We start from the raw sequence: 17,208 nt of genomic DNA on the forward strand, positions 1-17,208 counted from the left end.
TCCGGACGGGGCTGGTTCGCGTCCCGCCCTCCTCGCGCGGAGTCGGTAGGGGTCGGGTTTGAAGCCGTAGCTGCAGGAAGGTACTCGTGTCCCCCGACGCAGACCATGGAGAGCGCGCTGGCGGTGCCCCAGCTGCCCCCGCATGATCCAGGGACGCCGGTGCTGTCGGTGGTGGACATGCACACGGGCGGCGAGCCCCTGCGTATCGTGCTGGCGGGGTGTCCGGAGGTGTCCGGGCCCACCCTGCTGGCCAAGCGGCGCTACATGCGCCAGCACCTTGACCACGTGCGGCGACGGCTCCTGTTTGAGCCCCGAGGGCACCGGGATATGTACGGGGCGGTCCTAGTCCCGAGCGAGCTGCCGGACGCGCATCTGGGCGTCCTGTTCGTGCACAACGAGGGCTACAGCTCCATGTGCGGCCACGCAGTGGTGGCGCTGGGCCGCTTCGCTTTGGACTTCGGGCTTGTGCCGGCGCCCCCTGCGGGCAGCCGCGAGGCCCGCGTCAACATCCACTGCCCGTGCGGGCTGGTGACCGCCTTCGTGGCATGCGAGGACGGCCGCAGCCACGGACCGGTGCGCTTCCACAGCGTCCCAGCCTTCGTGCTGGCCACAGGTAACGGGCGGGACCTTTCCAGCCCAGGGCAGAGCTGCAACCGGGACGCAACTAACTACGTTAACGGTCTCTCTGGGCTGGTACTCTCGCAACTAACCTACTCCGCGTGCCCTTGCAATTAATAGAAAGGTAAATCACTGCGAACGTGTGTCAGCAGCCTTGTGTATTTGCTTGGTGCGTGCAATTTCGATTTTCTCTGACTCCCATCCGCCTGTGGTTTTGGGAGACCCTTGAGGAGCGAGGAATTGCGTGTTACGCTGACTCAGCGCCTCCTTCTGCACTGGTGAGGCATTCCTAGAGATTTCACCGGTGGATAAAGCAAGGTACGGTGGGGTCAAGGAAAGAGCGAAGAACAGCCAATGTACCAGGGTTCCAGGCTGGCTCAGAATATGCTTGGTAGACACAGAATCACACTTAATAAGTTACTAAACCTGGTCTCCTTTCCTCGCCTCCCCCACTTCTTTGAAGAAGAATTAAATGAGAGTGAATGAACAAAGCAGTTTGTAAATCATTAAGATACGAATGTTGCTTTTCTTTAAGAACAGGAACACACATTGCCTGGTTTCAAATCCTGATAACCCCCTAAAGCTGTGCAACCTTAGGCAAATTACATAATCTCTCTGGGCCTGTGTTTCTTCTTTTACCTCATAGAGTTTTTTTGTTAGGATTAAATGAGAGTATACAAGATACTGTATTCCTGGAGATAGATTGCAAGGTTTATATGATTGCTAAAGTTGCCTAGGCCTATTGAGCCATTAAAAGGTTTTGCTGGATTCTCTAGTACAGATCTTTGTACAGCTTATCATGTAAAGCAGGGTATCTCCATAACCATAACCCTTACGGGAGGGAGATCCCTCGTGGGGATGACCTGGCAAGCTGGCATCTGGTTTCTCATCTGAATACTACCTCCCAGGAGCTGAATTCTATCAGTAAGAATGCTTTAGTCATTGTGACTGGAAGTGAGCCAGGAGCCAGTTTACCAGGAATAGAGTTATCCTTTTCTTAAAAATCTTCAAGCCATGCAAATCATCTGTTAGAAAGTTGGACCTTGATTCCCCCTGAAGAACTAGGTTTCAGATTAGCCTGATTATGAATGATAAGTAATAGAAAAGGCACTTTTAGAGCAACCTTAGGCAGCCGAAACCCACGAGTTAATGAAGAATGCCTCTGGAGAAATTGATGCCATTTTCCCAGAGAATGGTGTCACTTCCAGATTGGTCGGCCACTTGAGGGAGACAGAATTTATGTTTACGATTCCATTTTTAAAACCTCAACAGTTTAACTAGCGTGGCTACCAGAATTCCCCCTAGGCAACTCCAGCAGCAGATTAGAAACACTCTAGACTTCTGTAGGAAATGGCAGCTGGCAGCAGGAACACGAACTACATCACATTTCTGAGTCAGTTAGGGTAGGGTCAGTCAACCACTTGACCTCAGTAGTTCCTGAGAGCATCACTGTATAACAGTACAATAATTAGTGGGCGTTAATGGTCACTGAGTTAAGAAAATGAAATGCTATATTCTCTACTTTGAAAAATGCATACAAGGCAGACATAGTGTTCAAGGTCACTGCCCCACCTCTCCCCATCCCAGTGACCTTGTGCTAGAGAGTCCATGCCTCAGTATCACAGTCTGTAAAATGAGGATGACAACAGTACCCACCTCAGAGGGTTGCTGAGTTCATCTCCACCCCACCAGGCTAAAATGCAAACTCTTTTTTGTTCACAGTATTCTAAGTGCCTAGAAGAGTAGTCAGTCAATGAATATTTGTTGAATGAGTAACTAAATAAATGAAATTTGGAGAAGAATATGCTGATTGACAAATGTAAACATCTGGTCCTCTTGAGAAACCTATTCCCACTGGAAATTAAAATTTTGGCTTTCGAGTCCCTAATCTGTGCCAGGAACTCCCCACACGTGGAATTTTCAAGACAACTCTTTTAGGAGAAATAGCAGTTACAGTTTGCACAAGACACCAAAGCCACACTAATGGCAGAACTAGGGTTGGAACCCTGGCCTATCATATTGCTTCCCTCTCATCCTTAAAACTTTTTGTAGATTAAGGAGATATGTTTCAATTTTCTGGAATACTGCTTAGTGTATTGCACCTCATTCATAGATATAGCGTATTTTAAAATCTATCGTGTCCAACTGAACTCCAAGAAGGGAAAAGCCTATGTTTTATTGTTCCTTGTACTTCTTATATCTTCTACAGTAATCGGCACATAGTAGGTGCTCACTAAATCTTGAGCAAAGTAAATCAAATTGAAATTTCAGTGATATGCTTGTATAGAAGAAAAGAAAAACCCTTAGATTTTGGATTGTGTTCTGGATAGAGGTTGTATATTTTAATAGAAAGGATTTGGGCTTTGGAGTCACCTGGTCCTGGGTTTGACCCCAAGCTCTGCCACTTATTTAGTGGGTAAACCAGGGAATAATGTGAGGATAGTAAGTAAAACAGTACCTACCTCTCAGGGCTGTAGTAATTAAGGCGCTAATGTAATGAATTAAGGGGCTAGTGTATGTAAAGACCTGCCACATAGGAAGTACTCATGGGTGAAATAAATATCTTAATTTTTAATGTTAGTAATTTAGTGATTAAAAAATGAAATAGTCACAGATAATTGATGGACAAGTGTAACTTTAAAGGAAATTTGGTCCATTTTAAAGAAAACGAAACTGAAACTCAGTGAGGTGTAGCACCCTACCCAACTGCCCACCCTAAGAAAACCAGACGCAAGATTCTAGAAAGGGTGGGCCAGGGAAATGATTGTAGGCTCAGGGATGACTTCTCCTGAACCAGCTTCCCAACTCCATCCTGGCCCCGGGATTGGTGGCCAATGCCCCATTTAGTTGTTACAATCAAGAGAAGAGGGCAGGCAGACTGAGCCCCAGGACTGTCACCTGTGTCTCCTGGTAAGTGCTGATCTTCACTCTCACTTTAGCTTTCCACCTTCCAGCAGTCCCTCATTTCTATCAGCTTGCCCATTCTCTTTCCATTAAACTTGCTTTTCATGTTGCGCCAGCATCAAGATAAAGACATTTTTTATTCAGTTTTGTTGTTACAATCCACAGCATGTTTTACTCTTTTGATTATAAACTTGCTCTGTTTTAACACATCATGGGTTAAGAGGGCTTCTGTGGACTAGTGTGGACTAATAGCATACTGATAGCCTTCTGTGGACTGATAGCATATTGGTATCCTTGTATGACTTAGCATGAAAACTCAGGAACACAAGATATATTTTCTTTCCCAAAACTTAATTTCTGAAATTGAAACTCTACTCTGTCCTTTTGGTTCACTTAGCCTCATCACTCCATGTGTTGTCCCCTTTCCTGATATGTGTGAGCAAAGGTTTCTTAAAAGTGCTGTGGCCTTGGAGAGGGTGGCACTTTGGTCCTCAGCTTACACAGTTAACCAGCAAAGTGGAGCAGGAGCATTGGCTGCCCCACCCCACCTGGTCCTTGCCCTCTGCACTGCCTCCCCGTCCTCTGTTTCTTCACGTCCTGCTCCTGTGGTGCTCTGGGGAAGTTAACACAAGTCCTCCCTGCACTAAGGACCTTCAGCCTCCACTCTTCTCAAGGGAGAAAAAATTTACCTCTAGGAGAAATATTTCTCCCTTCTGGACACTCCTTTGCCAACAGATGTCTTTCCCCTGAGAGCTTAGGCTTCCGTAAAATAAAAACATGAAAGACAAACTTTCTCCCCTGCCATAGGCTTCCCCGAAAGGCAGTGATCACCAAGCCAGCTTAAATTAGGGAAGAGGAAAAGAGGAAAATTTGAGAAGGGGGGAAATAAACATCACCCAGCCCCCTTTCTTTGGAAATACAGATTCAAGATTTCAAACTACTGACCTTCAGGTGAAACTTTGGGGATGTTGAGACTTAAAATGCTCAAATAAAAACCCTGGTGCAAAATGATGCTGTAGCAGTCAATGATTCTACAATGGCATTTTTCTGTGTGTTTGCCTACAGGATACCTTAAGGAGATGAAAATATGTAGATAAGTGTATATAATTTATATAGAAAAAATGTTTTATTAAAATTTTTGTTTTGACATTACGGCTGAAGAAAATTGATTTGTAAATAGGATCCAAGACCCTCACTATTTTAAACCATCTCTCATAGTACAAGTGGGGAATAGACATTTTCCTTCTTAGTGTTCACAGGGATGCCCTTGGGTTTCCCTCTCTCAGCCTCAGTGGTGTTTCCTAGAAAAGATCCTCAGGGAAGTTAGTGAATATGTCTGTATGAGTTAGGGAAAGCATGGCATTAGGTTATGACTTCTGCAATCATCAAGTTAAAAATAGAATGATGCATCTAGCTATTATTCACTCGATGCTTATTCATTTAAAGAATGGATTTTTACTTCATTATTTTTATGATAGGAAAAGAACATCCCTCTTGAAAAATAAACATATTAAAAATCCTTTGAATTTTATTGCTAAAATACTTATTAACAAGCACGTCTTATTTCCAAACACATCTTTTTTTTTTAGATCTCGTGGTGGATGTTCCTCGACATGGGAAGGTGGTGGTGGACATTGCATATGGCGGTGCATTTTATGCATTTGTTACTGCTGAAAAGTTAGGACTAGACATTTGTTCTGCAAAGACCAGGGACCTTGTGGATGCAGCAAGTGCAGTGACAGAGGCAGTGAAAGCTCAGGTCAGTAATACTCTGCCTTCATAACCAATTCCCTTCTCTGTGGCATGGAGGAAATATACATTATTATGTCTATAAAGAAAATTAAATGATGTTTAAATTATTAATAGTACTAAGAATAGGGTGCTTATTAAAATTTTAGGCTCTAGAGCAAGCTTGTCCCACCCGTGGCCTGTGAGCCACATGCAGCCCAGGATGGCTTTGAATGTGGCCCAACACAAATTTCGTAAACTTTCTTGAAACATTATGAGTTTTTTTGCAATTTTTTTTTTTTAGCTCATCAGCTCTCGTTAGTGTATCTTATGTGTGGCCCAAGACAATTCTTCTTCCAGTGTGGCCCAGGGAAGCCGAAAGATTGGACACCCCTGCTCTAGAGCAAAACTATCTATGAGTTCCAGCTTTACCACTTGTAACATATATAACCTTGGACAAGTTACATAACCTCCATATGCCTCAGTTTTCCTGTCTGCAAAATGGAAATTAAAAAATACCTGCTTTGTAGGGTTGTGAGAATGAAATAAGCCAATACATGTAAAGGACTTAGAGTAGTGTCTGGCCAATAGTAAATGTTCAGTAAATGACAATATTATTTTTTTGAGACAGGGTCTTGCTCTGTCACCCAGGCTGTAATGCAGTGGTGTGGTCATAGCTTACTGTAACCTCAAATTCCCAGGCTCAAAATGATGCTTCTGCCTCAGCCTCCAGAGTAACTGGGACCACAGGCATGCCCCATCACACCCAGCTAAATCTGTGTGTGAGTGTGAGTGTTTATATAGAGACAGGATCTCACTATGTTGCCCAGGATGGCCTCAAACTCCTGGCCTCAAGTGATTCTCCCAACTCGGCCTCCCAAAGTGTTGGGATTACAGGTGTGAGCCACCACACCTAGCAGTTACTAAATTTAATAATACATACATACTAATATAGTTTATAGTTCCTTAAATGTGTAGAAATATATTTATAGAATTCTACAAATTTTAAATGCATGTGTGTGGTCATTCTGTTAAACTTGAAAATAATAAATGTAAAATAAAGCGTACAAAATAGATTTAAGCCTTTTTCTTATTTCATAGAGAACATTAATTCCTATTTTTTTCCTATATTGCTAAGAAATTACTCAAATAACTACTTAAATAACTCTAGTTTTTACTTGGGAAAGCTATTTTGATAAAATCAGTTTAGATAATAAATAATTCTAGAATGTTCTTTCACTTCTAGCACAAGTGAAGCACATTTTATCTTGAAATTGGGACCTATAAATAAAACACATGTACAGTATTTGAATGTTTAGTACGTGAGAATTTAGTATGTGAGAATTTATTAGTAGTAAAAAGTAACTTGTGTAAGATAGTGTCTAATGTACTAATAATTATCATTTTCTGAAGCTTTATTTTAAAATAATTTATAACTTAAATAACAAAATGAGAATATACACTGTATCAGTATTCTAAATTATTTTTCTGGTACTGTCAGTACCAATATGTGTAATTATATTATGATAGCAACTTTTGAAGCTCTGAATTTACATCAGTTTTCTGTTCCATTAAGCAGGACAGCTAATAGTTTGAGTTAACAATTTGGCACAAAATAATTTCTCCTAATTTTTCATGAATTCAAGAGAAAAAGCCTTGGATATCTTAATAAAAGGTGTAATTTTGTACTTCTCATTTGAGTTTGAACTCAACAAGGTGGCAAGGGGTGGACTTTGAGAGAGGAAGGATTCTGAGAAAAATGAGGACAAGTTCTGTTATTGATGGATTATCAGACAGTACAATTAATTACTCTGTGAACTGTTGACCATTCACACTGCTGAAGCAGATTTAGGAAAAGGCCATGGGGATGGAGAGTTAAAGTTAATATAAATTCATCTTAATTCGTTCATTCTTTTAACAAACATTTACCACGAACATACTGTATGTATGTTAGACACTATGCTAGATCCTGGAGACTTGAAGAAAGAACAAACCCCACCTTCAAGGAGCTAGCTCCAGTGGGGGAAGCGAGCATACCTGTGAACAGTGTTATGTTGGAATGTGCTATAGTGGAGGTGGGGCATATCACTTTAAGAGGATGGAGAACAAAGATTCAGTCTGCAGGCCGCTTTAACGTGGTTTCAGATGGACTCTTTGGATGTTAAGAACCCAAAGCTGTTCCATTGCTTTAAATGACATGTAACTGGAAGTAGAAAGTACTAATTGTAAGCATATACAAGGGAAGTCAGATTGTAGCAATCTCAGTCATACTATAAATGTTTGCAGAAATCCAGGAAAAGTTAAAGAACTAGGCTTCCAAGAACAAGTAGCTTTGCACATTTGGGCCTGAATCTACCATTGAGTGACTTAGCTACCCTGCCAGTGCCTGCTTCTTTGTGTGCATATCTGCTGCTTTTTGATGAATCAACTGACTTCATCGTCTACAGTAAATCTTTTTTTCATCCAATTGTTTCTCTTACCTAATAGCTTCTGCATTCTTACAGAATGTTATGTCCTCTCACAGCCTTTGTCTCTATCATTGGTGTTAATTTCAGCTCTAGATACTCAGAGCCTAATTTTCCCACATTATCCTCCTTAAGCTCCTGAGAATAAGACTATGATTGCCTTAGCTCATCCTGTTTGAGAAGCCATCGCCAGCCTGTGGATTGACCATCCTGGGGTCAGTGCTGCAAAGACTATGTGTATTTGGGGTGGGAGGGGTGTATAAAATAGGACTGCTTTTTTAGCAAAGGCTATATGCAGGACAGCTGCCTTAGAAGGGACTCAAAGTATGATAAGAATTATAACTTGCAATAAAACTGTCTTTCTTCATCTAGACAAAGACATAATTTCTAGCAATTAGTATACGTTGCCCAAAAAGATATTTTAAAAATGATAAGGATTAAAAAGTTATGTCTAAGAATGACCCATCTGCATTATTTATAAATTTGAATCAAAATATTTATTTTGCATGTGGTTGATCTTTTTTTGTTATTTGCAGTTTAAAATTAATCATCCTGATAGTGAAGACCTTGCCTTTTTATATGGAACTATATTAACAGATGGAAAAGATGCTTATACCAAGGAACCAACCACCAACATTTGTGTTTTTGCAGATGAACAGGTATTAAAACTGTAATGTTCAGGGACAAAAGCCAGGTAATATGGAACTAACACACTATGAACATTCTGTCTTCATTTATTCTGAAACAGGTTGACAGAAGTCCCACTGGCTCAGGAGTGACAGCCCGAATTGCCTTACAGTATCACAAAGGGCTTCTGGAACTGAACCAGACCAGAGCCTTCAAAAGCAGTGCAACTGGCTCAGTATTCACAGGGAAAGCTGTGAGGGTAAGTGACACCCTTAGCTTCTTATTTATAAATGTGTCACTTATGAGACTGAAGAGGCCTGAGTTGGGTGTTTGATAAATTTCTTTACTCAGCTCTCAGAAGAGAATTTTAAAGCAGGCCTGTAAAAACTTCTTTTCAGCTAGGACATTGGTTCTCCAGTGTGGTCTTGGGGCCCCAGGGGGCCCCTAAGGTCCTTTCCATGGGTTCAGAAGGTCAAAACTATGTTCATAATAATGACATTATTTGCTTTTCACTGTCATTCTCTCAAGAGTGTACAGTGGAGTTCTTCAGAGGCTACGTGATGTATGATAACCCAACCAATTGAACGCAGAAGCTAGATATGAGAACTTAGTTGTCTTCTATTAAGCCAGACATGAAAGAGGTTTGCAAAAATATCAATGCCACTTTTCTCATAATTTTTTTTTGTTTTGGCAAACAGTTATTTTCACAAAAATATGTTATTCATATGTTAATGTATAATGGGTTTGTTATTTTAAAAATGAAGTAATGAACAGATATATCTAATTCCTAATACAGTAAATATTGATAGATATAACTTATATAAAGAAAAACTCTTTGGGGTCCTCAAATCTTAAGGTATAAAAGGGTCCTGAGACCAAAAGGTTTGAGAACCACTAAATTAGGATTTGGGTTTTTTTTTGTTTGTTTTTTTTTTGTTTTATTTTATAATAGTGTTTTATTTGATATAATAGGATGTGAAAGCCCTAAAAAGTTGTGGAACATCAAATTTTTGTAATGGAATAAAATTTTAAATGTGCTAACAGCTAAATAATGAATCTTATCTCAGTAGTAAATGAAATCTACTACAGAATGATTGATTTACATTCAGTAAATTATTCTACTCATAAAGAGTCCTTTAACATAGCAAACAATCTATCCTAGTATAGCTGTTTTTAAGATTTGGTATTTCTGAATATTAGAGTTTCCCTAAGGATCTCTACATCATGTAGTGATCTGAAACGTGAAACCATTTATGTTGTATGCAAAAATTCGGAAAACACTGTCTTCAGAATCTGAAATGGAACATAAAAATAATAACATTCATTTATTGGATACTTCACTGTGCATCAGTTTCCAAGCTAAGCACTTGATACATGCCATCTCATTTAATCCTCACAAGAATCCTACAAGGTCAGTACTGTACTGTTATTATCCTTTTTTAATAGATGATAAAATGGAGAATTGGAGAAGTTAGGTAATTTGCCACAGGTTAGTTAGTGAGTAGCAGATCCAGGTCATGAAGGTGGGTCTCTCTGAACAGACCACATGCTGTTAAGCTTTATATTATGTTGCTGTCAGACAAAGCAAAAGGTCAATGAGACTTTATATTATAGGAGCTGTTATGAGAAGAATCTGAAACTTCAATGTCCCCCCAAATAGAGAGGGAGCCGAGAGACCAAAGAATGACTCAGACAAGTCCAGGTTGGCAAGTAGATGCATTTATTAGAACTTCCATTTAAGGCACTCCTGGGAAGCAGCTGAACAACTATGGAGACCCATCCTGCCTCCTGACTCTAAGCTGCTTTTAAGCTAATTTTCTGGCTCTTTGCCTACTGTGTATGTGTGATAGGACTGTTTTCCTTGGTATATTCCCAGATATTCTCTGGGATATTTGGGTTCTCAGGGATACCTGCTCCTTGGCTGGGCACCATGCCCTTGGCTTACCCCCCAGCCTTCAGGGTTCAAGCAGTGGACACACACCCTTACGTAACCTGGTGAAGGACCTGTCACACTACAGCAGCTTTATAAAAAGATATAAACAGATAAAGTCTTATACCCTAACAATATTTGACATTTTACCTTTAGCTTCAGTTATTCTTCTTTTAAAAATTAGAATATAAAAAGATATGCTGAAGTTAAGGTTTCCAGTTATCTGTTTTATAGTTATTGATCATGCTCGCCAGAACGTCCTCACTTGTATCATGCTCTCTCCCTGTCTGTGTGGGCCCATCCAGGCTCCGATGGTACCTTCTCAGTTTCTTCCCCTGCCACAGCTTCCTTTCCCTGTCCTTCCATTTAGATGTTACCATCACTTCATCCCCACCTTCCTTCTGATGTCTTCTACAGTTTGATGCTGCTGGGCAATTTCATCCACTTCCTAGGCTTCAGTTCTCAACCATCTACTGATGATGACTCCCAAACGTTTATCCCTGCCCTGCCTACCTACCCTGTATGTCTTTCTGAATATAACGCTCTTAATCCTAACTGTTCATTATACTCATCTCTAAATGACTGTCCCAGAGGTGTCTCAAACTCACCTTGTTAAAAAGTTCTTCCTTTCTTCCTTTCTCAAATGCGCTCTTCTTTTCTCTCCCCATTGTGGTTAATGGCATCACTAGCATCATTTCCAAGCTAGAAACTATGGTTTTAATTAACTTATTGCTAGTCCTCAATTCCCACATGCATTGATCAAGAGGCCTATCAGTTCTACCTCCAAACTATCTCTATGTTAGTATATATTCCCCTTCCCCATCTTCACTGAAAACTCCCATAGTGACTCTGGAATCAATCATTCAGTGAATTGAGGTTCTCTCTTAACATGTTTCTGGGTCTCTTGCCTCTCTCTTCTCCAGTTTGATCCCCACTTTACAGCTACAGTTATCTAAAACACAAGTCTGACCATGTCACTCTCCTTAAAAACTTTCCCTGGCCCGTAGGATTAACCCTTGGCCTTTCCTTCACATGATAAAAGTCAAGAGTACAATTTTCAAGCCAGATATAATATGAGTGCAATATTTTGATAGTATACTCCCTTCATCTTTTTTCAGGAAGCGAAATGTGGTGATTTTAAAGCTGTTATAGTGGAAGTATCAGGACAAGCCCATTACACGGGTACAGCAAGCTTTATAGTAGAAGATGACGACCCACTGAGGGATGGATTTCTTCTCAAGTGACTTCTTCCATGATTTTAAGGGCTTTCTTTTTAAAGTAATCATTATCCTTGAGGACTGTTTTCTCTAAATTATATGAAAACAAATAATCAAATTATACATACAAACTAACTTTCATTCTTTCTAAAATACTACTGTGGATAAATATAAAGTCATTATACCTCATATTTGCAACTGTATTTTGGTATAAATATCACTTATGTCTAGCATACAAAATGCCAGAAATTCAGTCTTTTTCTAATGATTAACATATCAGGTAAAATTAAAACAGCAGTTACTTTTAAAATATTGCTCTATAGTAATTACTATTAATATCATATTTTGTATTAAAGGCTCTTCTAATAATATGTGGAATTTAACAGTGAACTTTACAAGCTCATTATTTTTGTCTTCCATTTTTTTGAGTAGAATAATGCCCTCTAAGCAGCATGTAAAGGAGATGGATTATTATAAAGTACTCAACACTTGGCACAATAGCCTGGGAAGGATGGGGTTGGAGTCAGCTTCTTTGTTATAGCTGCTGCTAGCGTGTTCTCTGTGACGCAAAGCCCAGCTTCTACACCCACAGGTACTGAGGTATCAGAGACTGATGCTGAGAAGACCAACTAGTAATCAGACTTTTGCTATATCTTCAGGGCTTTTATAAAAGGGGTTGCTTATTGCATTATTAAAATACAGATATACAGTAGAAATTAAGCAGTGAATCCTTACAATGGAATGAGTCTCATACTCTATCAGCTGCATGCTAGGTAGATTTAAAACATGAAATAAATGCTTACTATTGGCATTCCTTCTAGTTAATACTTCCTATGAGCCTGTTAAAAATAGCTGAAGCATTAAAATATTCTAAGATGTGACACTCCCTGAGAATTCAATAGATTCTTTTGTGAGATAGGTAATAGTATTTTATTTCAGAGCATCCAGAAACTGAAGTAATTAATTCATTTAACAGGCTTTATCACCCAGAGAGTCTGTATAGGCCTTATTATTAGGTCTATGATTTAATTACCTGAACAAAAGGAAAGCTATCATGTTAATGTTTTCTATTTCTCTATTACACAAAAACAGTGAGGATGTTTTTCACTCATTCTCCACAGAATTCTGTAGTAAATAAATCACTTACCTCAAAAAAATGACATCACTAACTCAATATGACCAAATAATTTTTGCAGATCAGATTTGCTGTACTTTTTTAAAAAAATAAAAATGGAACCACTATTTTCCTTCCAAATCTCACAAGTCACATGAATTTGAAGGAAAATTGTTTAAAAATTACAATTTGTAGCATTTTATAATCTATCAGGTACATACTAAAGTACATTCAGAAATGCATATTGTTGATTCCATGGCCATCAAGGTAGGGGGTAGTTTTACTCACTGACCTTGTTTAGAATTGTCAGCATTTGGTGATAATTTTTAAAAAGACTTTTAGTTGGTTTTATTATTGTTCTAAAATTCTCTAAAGACAGCACACCCCTTTATCAACTCCACCAGGGAAAACTACTCCTGCCCTACCCATGGTATGCCACTGTTTTTATCCTATTTATACATTTAAGGGAGATGCAAGTCGAACATGTTAAATAACTCTCCTAAGGTCATTTAGAAGCTGCAAATCTAGGAGTTCTGACTCCAAGTCTAGTATTTTCCTACAACACTTCCTCCAATTCTAAGATAGGATGGCCATAACTTGGTCTAGGATATAGTACTTTAATAAGAATGTTATATTTCTTGAACATTAAACAATAGCTATTACCTAAGTCTTCCTAAATTTCAATCCAAACCAGAGCTGAACCCTTGCAATAGTGTTCATTCCTGCTGTACTTCACCCTGGTTCCCTTGAACTAAAAAACGTTAGGGAAGTCAACTCCTCCTCCTCTGACCTCCACATGTCTAGTCAGTCACAAAGCCCTGTTGATTCTGCCTTCTCAATACTGCTCACATCTATCCCTTCCCATCTCAGTGAGGGTCTTGCCTCATCAATTAACCTGTCTCCAGTCTCCTGCCACCCCCCCCACCCCCACACTGGTTCCTTCTCCTAAGTATTTAAATGTGCTAACTGTAAACAAAATGAAACAAACATCCCGTCCCGTCCCTCCTTCCCTCTGTGGATGGCTGTCACTGCTAACTCCTTCCTCGGTATTTAAGCTTCCAGATTCCTTACTGTCTCCTCATTGGGTACATTTTCTCACCTTCCATTTTGCTATTCAACTATTGCAATCTGGCTTCTACCTCATTACTCGTTAGAAACTTTACCTAATTGCCAGGTCTTATGGTTTATGCAATCCATGGTGGCCCCCGCTGCTTGCTCCCTGCAGGCAAGTGTGGTCCATTTCAGAGCAGGCAACTCTAGTCCCTTGGTGCTGAGCTGACCCACAGAACCACTCAGTTAGGCTTATGAGGTTAGTACCCAGTCCCCATTAGTGCCCACCAAAGTGCTGCAATTGTATGGGCCCAGGCCCATCTCCTCTTCATCATGAACTCACAATGCGCTTTGCTCCAAGTCCTCCAGACTCAGTAAGAGTTAGGTCACCCTTCTCTTCAATCCTGAAAGCCACAGATTCCATACTACCCCTCTAGGACACTGTTCTTCATACTTCAGTGTGCATGTGAATCACCTGGGAATCTTAGATTCTCATTCATCAGACACGGAGTGGGGCATTTCTAACAAGCTCTCAGGCGATGCTAATGTTGCTGGTTGGAGTACTGTGAGTAGCAAACTTTTGGATGAGCCTATTTTAATTACCTGTTTGGGTAATCCTGGCTGGCAACTTCTCCTCTAAGCTCTGAAACACATGAAAAGCCTGTTAACTCTCCACCTGGAGGTAAAGGATAGCGCTCACAAGTACGTTCCTCATAAGAGGCTGGGAAAATTGCCTTACCTTATTTTCTGAAAACCAAAAACAAAACAGCTGATTCCTCAATAGACCAATGTGCCTCATTAACTGTATCATTCACCTGCCTAGCTTTGCTTTCTTTATCTGCTTAACTTTTAGTACTCCCTAGCATTCCATCCATGGTCCTTTTCCTTCTTCCCTGACTACTCTGTCCTTAAATTGTCACACTCATTCCCATGGTTTTCCCTCTTGTAGAGAGACTAACCACATCCACATCCCTAATTTCTGAGGTCTAAGGCCATACTGTAGATTCAGTACTTAGAGGACAACCAAGATCATTTTCCCCCTAGACTGTGGCCCTCTTCCCATATTTCCTAACTTGATTAATGGCACTGCCATCCACCAAGCTAGGGACTTGGGATTGACCCTTGGCTTCTATTCACAATCTTTGTCCTCTTTGTTGATGCTCCTGAGGTGGATAGCTGTGGATTTCTCCAGCCATCACGCCTTTCCCCTTCTTTTACCCCCCCCCCTTTTTTTTTTGTTTTTTAGATGGAGTCTCACTCTGTCGCCAGGGCGAGAGTGCAGTGGCGTGAACTTGGCTCACTGCAACCTCTGCTTCCTGGGTTCAAGCGATTCTCCTGCCTCAGCCTTCTGAGTAGCTGGGATTACAGGTGCCTGCGACTACGTTCAGCTAATTTTTTTGTATTTTTAGTAGAGATAGGGTTTCACCATGTTGCCCAGGCTGGTCTTGAACTCCTGACCTCGTGATTCGCCCACCTTGGCCTCCCAAAGTGCTGGGATTACAGGCATGAGCCACTGCGCCTGGCCTCCCCTTCTTTTATCAGCAGCATTCTCCTTTTTCTTTGAGAAACTACCTGCATGTAGTCTTGCTAGGACTGCTGGGAAACTGGTACACCAGTCAAGACTTTCTCCCCCAGACCTGAGATCTTGAGAAATGACATAAGGTCTGAAAACTGAAGCTGATCTATTCCAGTGGTGGCCTAAAGAGATCACTCCCATCAGTTTCTGCTCTCTCTACCCACAGGACTGCTCTGACTTCCCTTCTTCTTGGAGCTGCTGTTAGACTGTCCTTTTGTAAATGGAACTTCCCCTGTCCTTCCAGTAAATTCCTATATTGCTTATGTGAACCAGTATCCTCGCTGTGTTACTTACACCCAGAGAATCCTAATCCATATGCCACCTACCCTAATCTATACATGACCTCTCCTTCTTCACTGCAAAGGTGCACTTCAGACTCTCATTTATCATCTGGACTATTAGAATGCCTCTCCTTAAGTGGTCTCCTAAATTCCAGATTTTCCTCTTACAGTTACTCAAAAAATATTTTTTTGTATGTTGGCATTTGTATAGCAGTTTGTTAGAGTGCTAAGTGCTGGGGATCTCATAAAATAAACAGGCAAGGTTGAGGTCCTCATATAGTATACAGTGGGAGGCAGGTAATACTTAGATAATCACACAAAAAATTACAGACCATGGTTATGTGCTACAATGGAAAATACAGAGTGCTGTGAAACTAACAGGGGAACATGGCCCAATATGTGGGGAGAGGATGGTAACCGTCAAGGGAGGCTTCCCCCATGGACTAACCTTAAGGCAAAGATGGGGATGCTAGGGAAGGGAAGAAGAAGATGGAGCTTTCCAGGCAGAGGGGATAGCAAGTGCAAACGCCCTAAGATGGAAGGTTTAAGGAAGTCATAAAAGCCAAGTGTGGCAGGAACACGGCAAAAAAGAAGGAAAGTGGTACCGAATGAGAATAGAGAAGAAGCAGAGTCAAATCATGCAGTGCCTTGTAGGAAATATTAAGAATTGGGGTCCTTATTCTAAAATAAATGGGGAAAGCCAATAGGATTTTTTTTTAAAGAGATGATCTCACTATGTTGCCCAGGTTGGCCTCTAACCACTGCGCTCAAACGATCCTCCCTCCTCAGCTTCCTAAGTACCTGGGACTACAGGCACATGCCACTACACTGGCCTAATTAGAAGAGTTTAAATAAGTAAGTGGCATGAAGAATTTTTTTTAAGAGCATTATGCCTATCTGCCTACAATGTAGTGACTGCATGTGGGAAGACCAGTTAGGACAACAGTGACAACAGTAGTCCAAAGAGAGGATGAGGGCCAAGATTCAGGATGGAGGAAGTGAATGGATGCAAAGATAGTCCACAACTAAAATCCATAGGTCTTGGTTGATGAATTGGATGTGGACTGGTGGTAAGGAGAAGGGATTTATCAAGGAAGACTCTTTAAGTTTTTGGCTTAAAAGCTAGAAGGATGGTTCTACCATATTCTGAGATACAGAGTATTGAGGACTAAGTTTTTCAGGGGAAGTAGGAAGAGGATCATGCACCCATTTGATGCACCACTGGCACATCAAGGAGAGATGCCAAGTAGCAGGACATGTAGGTTGGGGCCACAGACATAATTTGAGTAATGAATATATAGATAATCTTTGAAGTCCTGGATGTGAGTGAGATGGGGCTGAGGGGGGAGTCCAGAGGAGCTGAGAACAGGGCTTTGATGAACTCCAGCATGTAAAGGCAGGTGGAAGAGGATGAACTGGCAGAGGAGAAGACACTGAGAAAGATGAGGAAGGAAGGAACCAGAAGAGTGCAGTCCTTCTGGTCCTTCTGAACCATGCACTTGGTCACAGCCCTCCCTTGTGCTATTAGCCCCTCCTCCCCTGATGAAGTTCAGTCTCCAGAGCATGGCCTACACCCATAATAAGGTGGCTCCAATAAACTTTGGTCATTTATTTCCTTCTTCGCTCCCCATCTCCGATATCCTAGAATTCAGACACTGCTCACTTCAACACTAACCTCCAGACTTTGTACATGCATCA

At 40.9% G+C, this 17,208-nt stretch overlaps 1 protein-coding gene across 5 annotated transcripts in view; it reads left to right on the forward strand.

The window, feature by feature from the left end:
* The first annotated feature begins 18 nt into the window (after nucleotides 1-18).
* L3HYPDH (trans-L-3-hydroxyproline dehydratase) overlaps nucleotides 19-17,208 on the forward strand; it is a 62,745-nt gene continuing 45,555 nt past the window's right edge. The window contains exons 1-6 of one of the 5 annotated variants that reach the window (XR_009210397.1): nucleotides 45-613; nucleotides 5,112-5,281; nucleotides 8,252-8,374; nucleotides 8,464-8,601; nucleotides 9,957-10,044; nucleotides 11,391-11,496. Coding sequence is in view for 2 of the 5 variants with exons in the window: in XM_032135118.2 (XP_031991009.1) it covers nucleotides 106-613; nucleotides 5,112-5,281; nucleotides 8,252-8,374; nucleotides 8,464-8,601; nucleotides 11,391-11,516 (1,065 nt within the window). In the remaining 3 variants the exon portion in view is untranslated. Of the gene's footprint in view, nucleotides 614-5,111; nucleotides 5,282-8,251; nucleotides 8,375-8,463; nucleotides 10,952-11,390; nucleotides 11,611-17,208 lie in introns of those variants that run through there. The other 4 variants (XM_032135118.2, XR_004244610.2, XM_058429855.1 and 1 more) reach the window with 4 other exon arrangements.

The sequence above is a fragment of the Hylobates moloch genome, unplaced genomic scaffold, assembly GCF_009828535.3.
Source record: "Hylobates moloch isolate HMO894 unplaced genomic scaffold, HMol_V3 SCAFFOLD_16, whole genome shotgun sequence".
NCBI lineage: Eukaryota > Metazoa > Chordata > Mammalia > Primates > Hylobatidae > Hylobates > Hylobates moloch.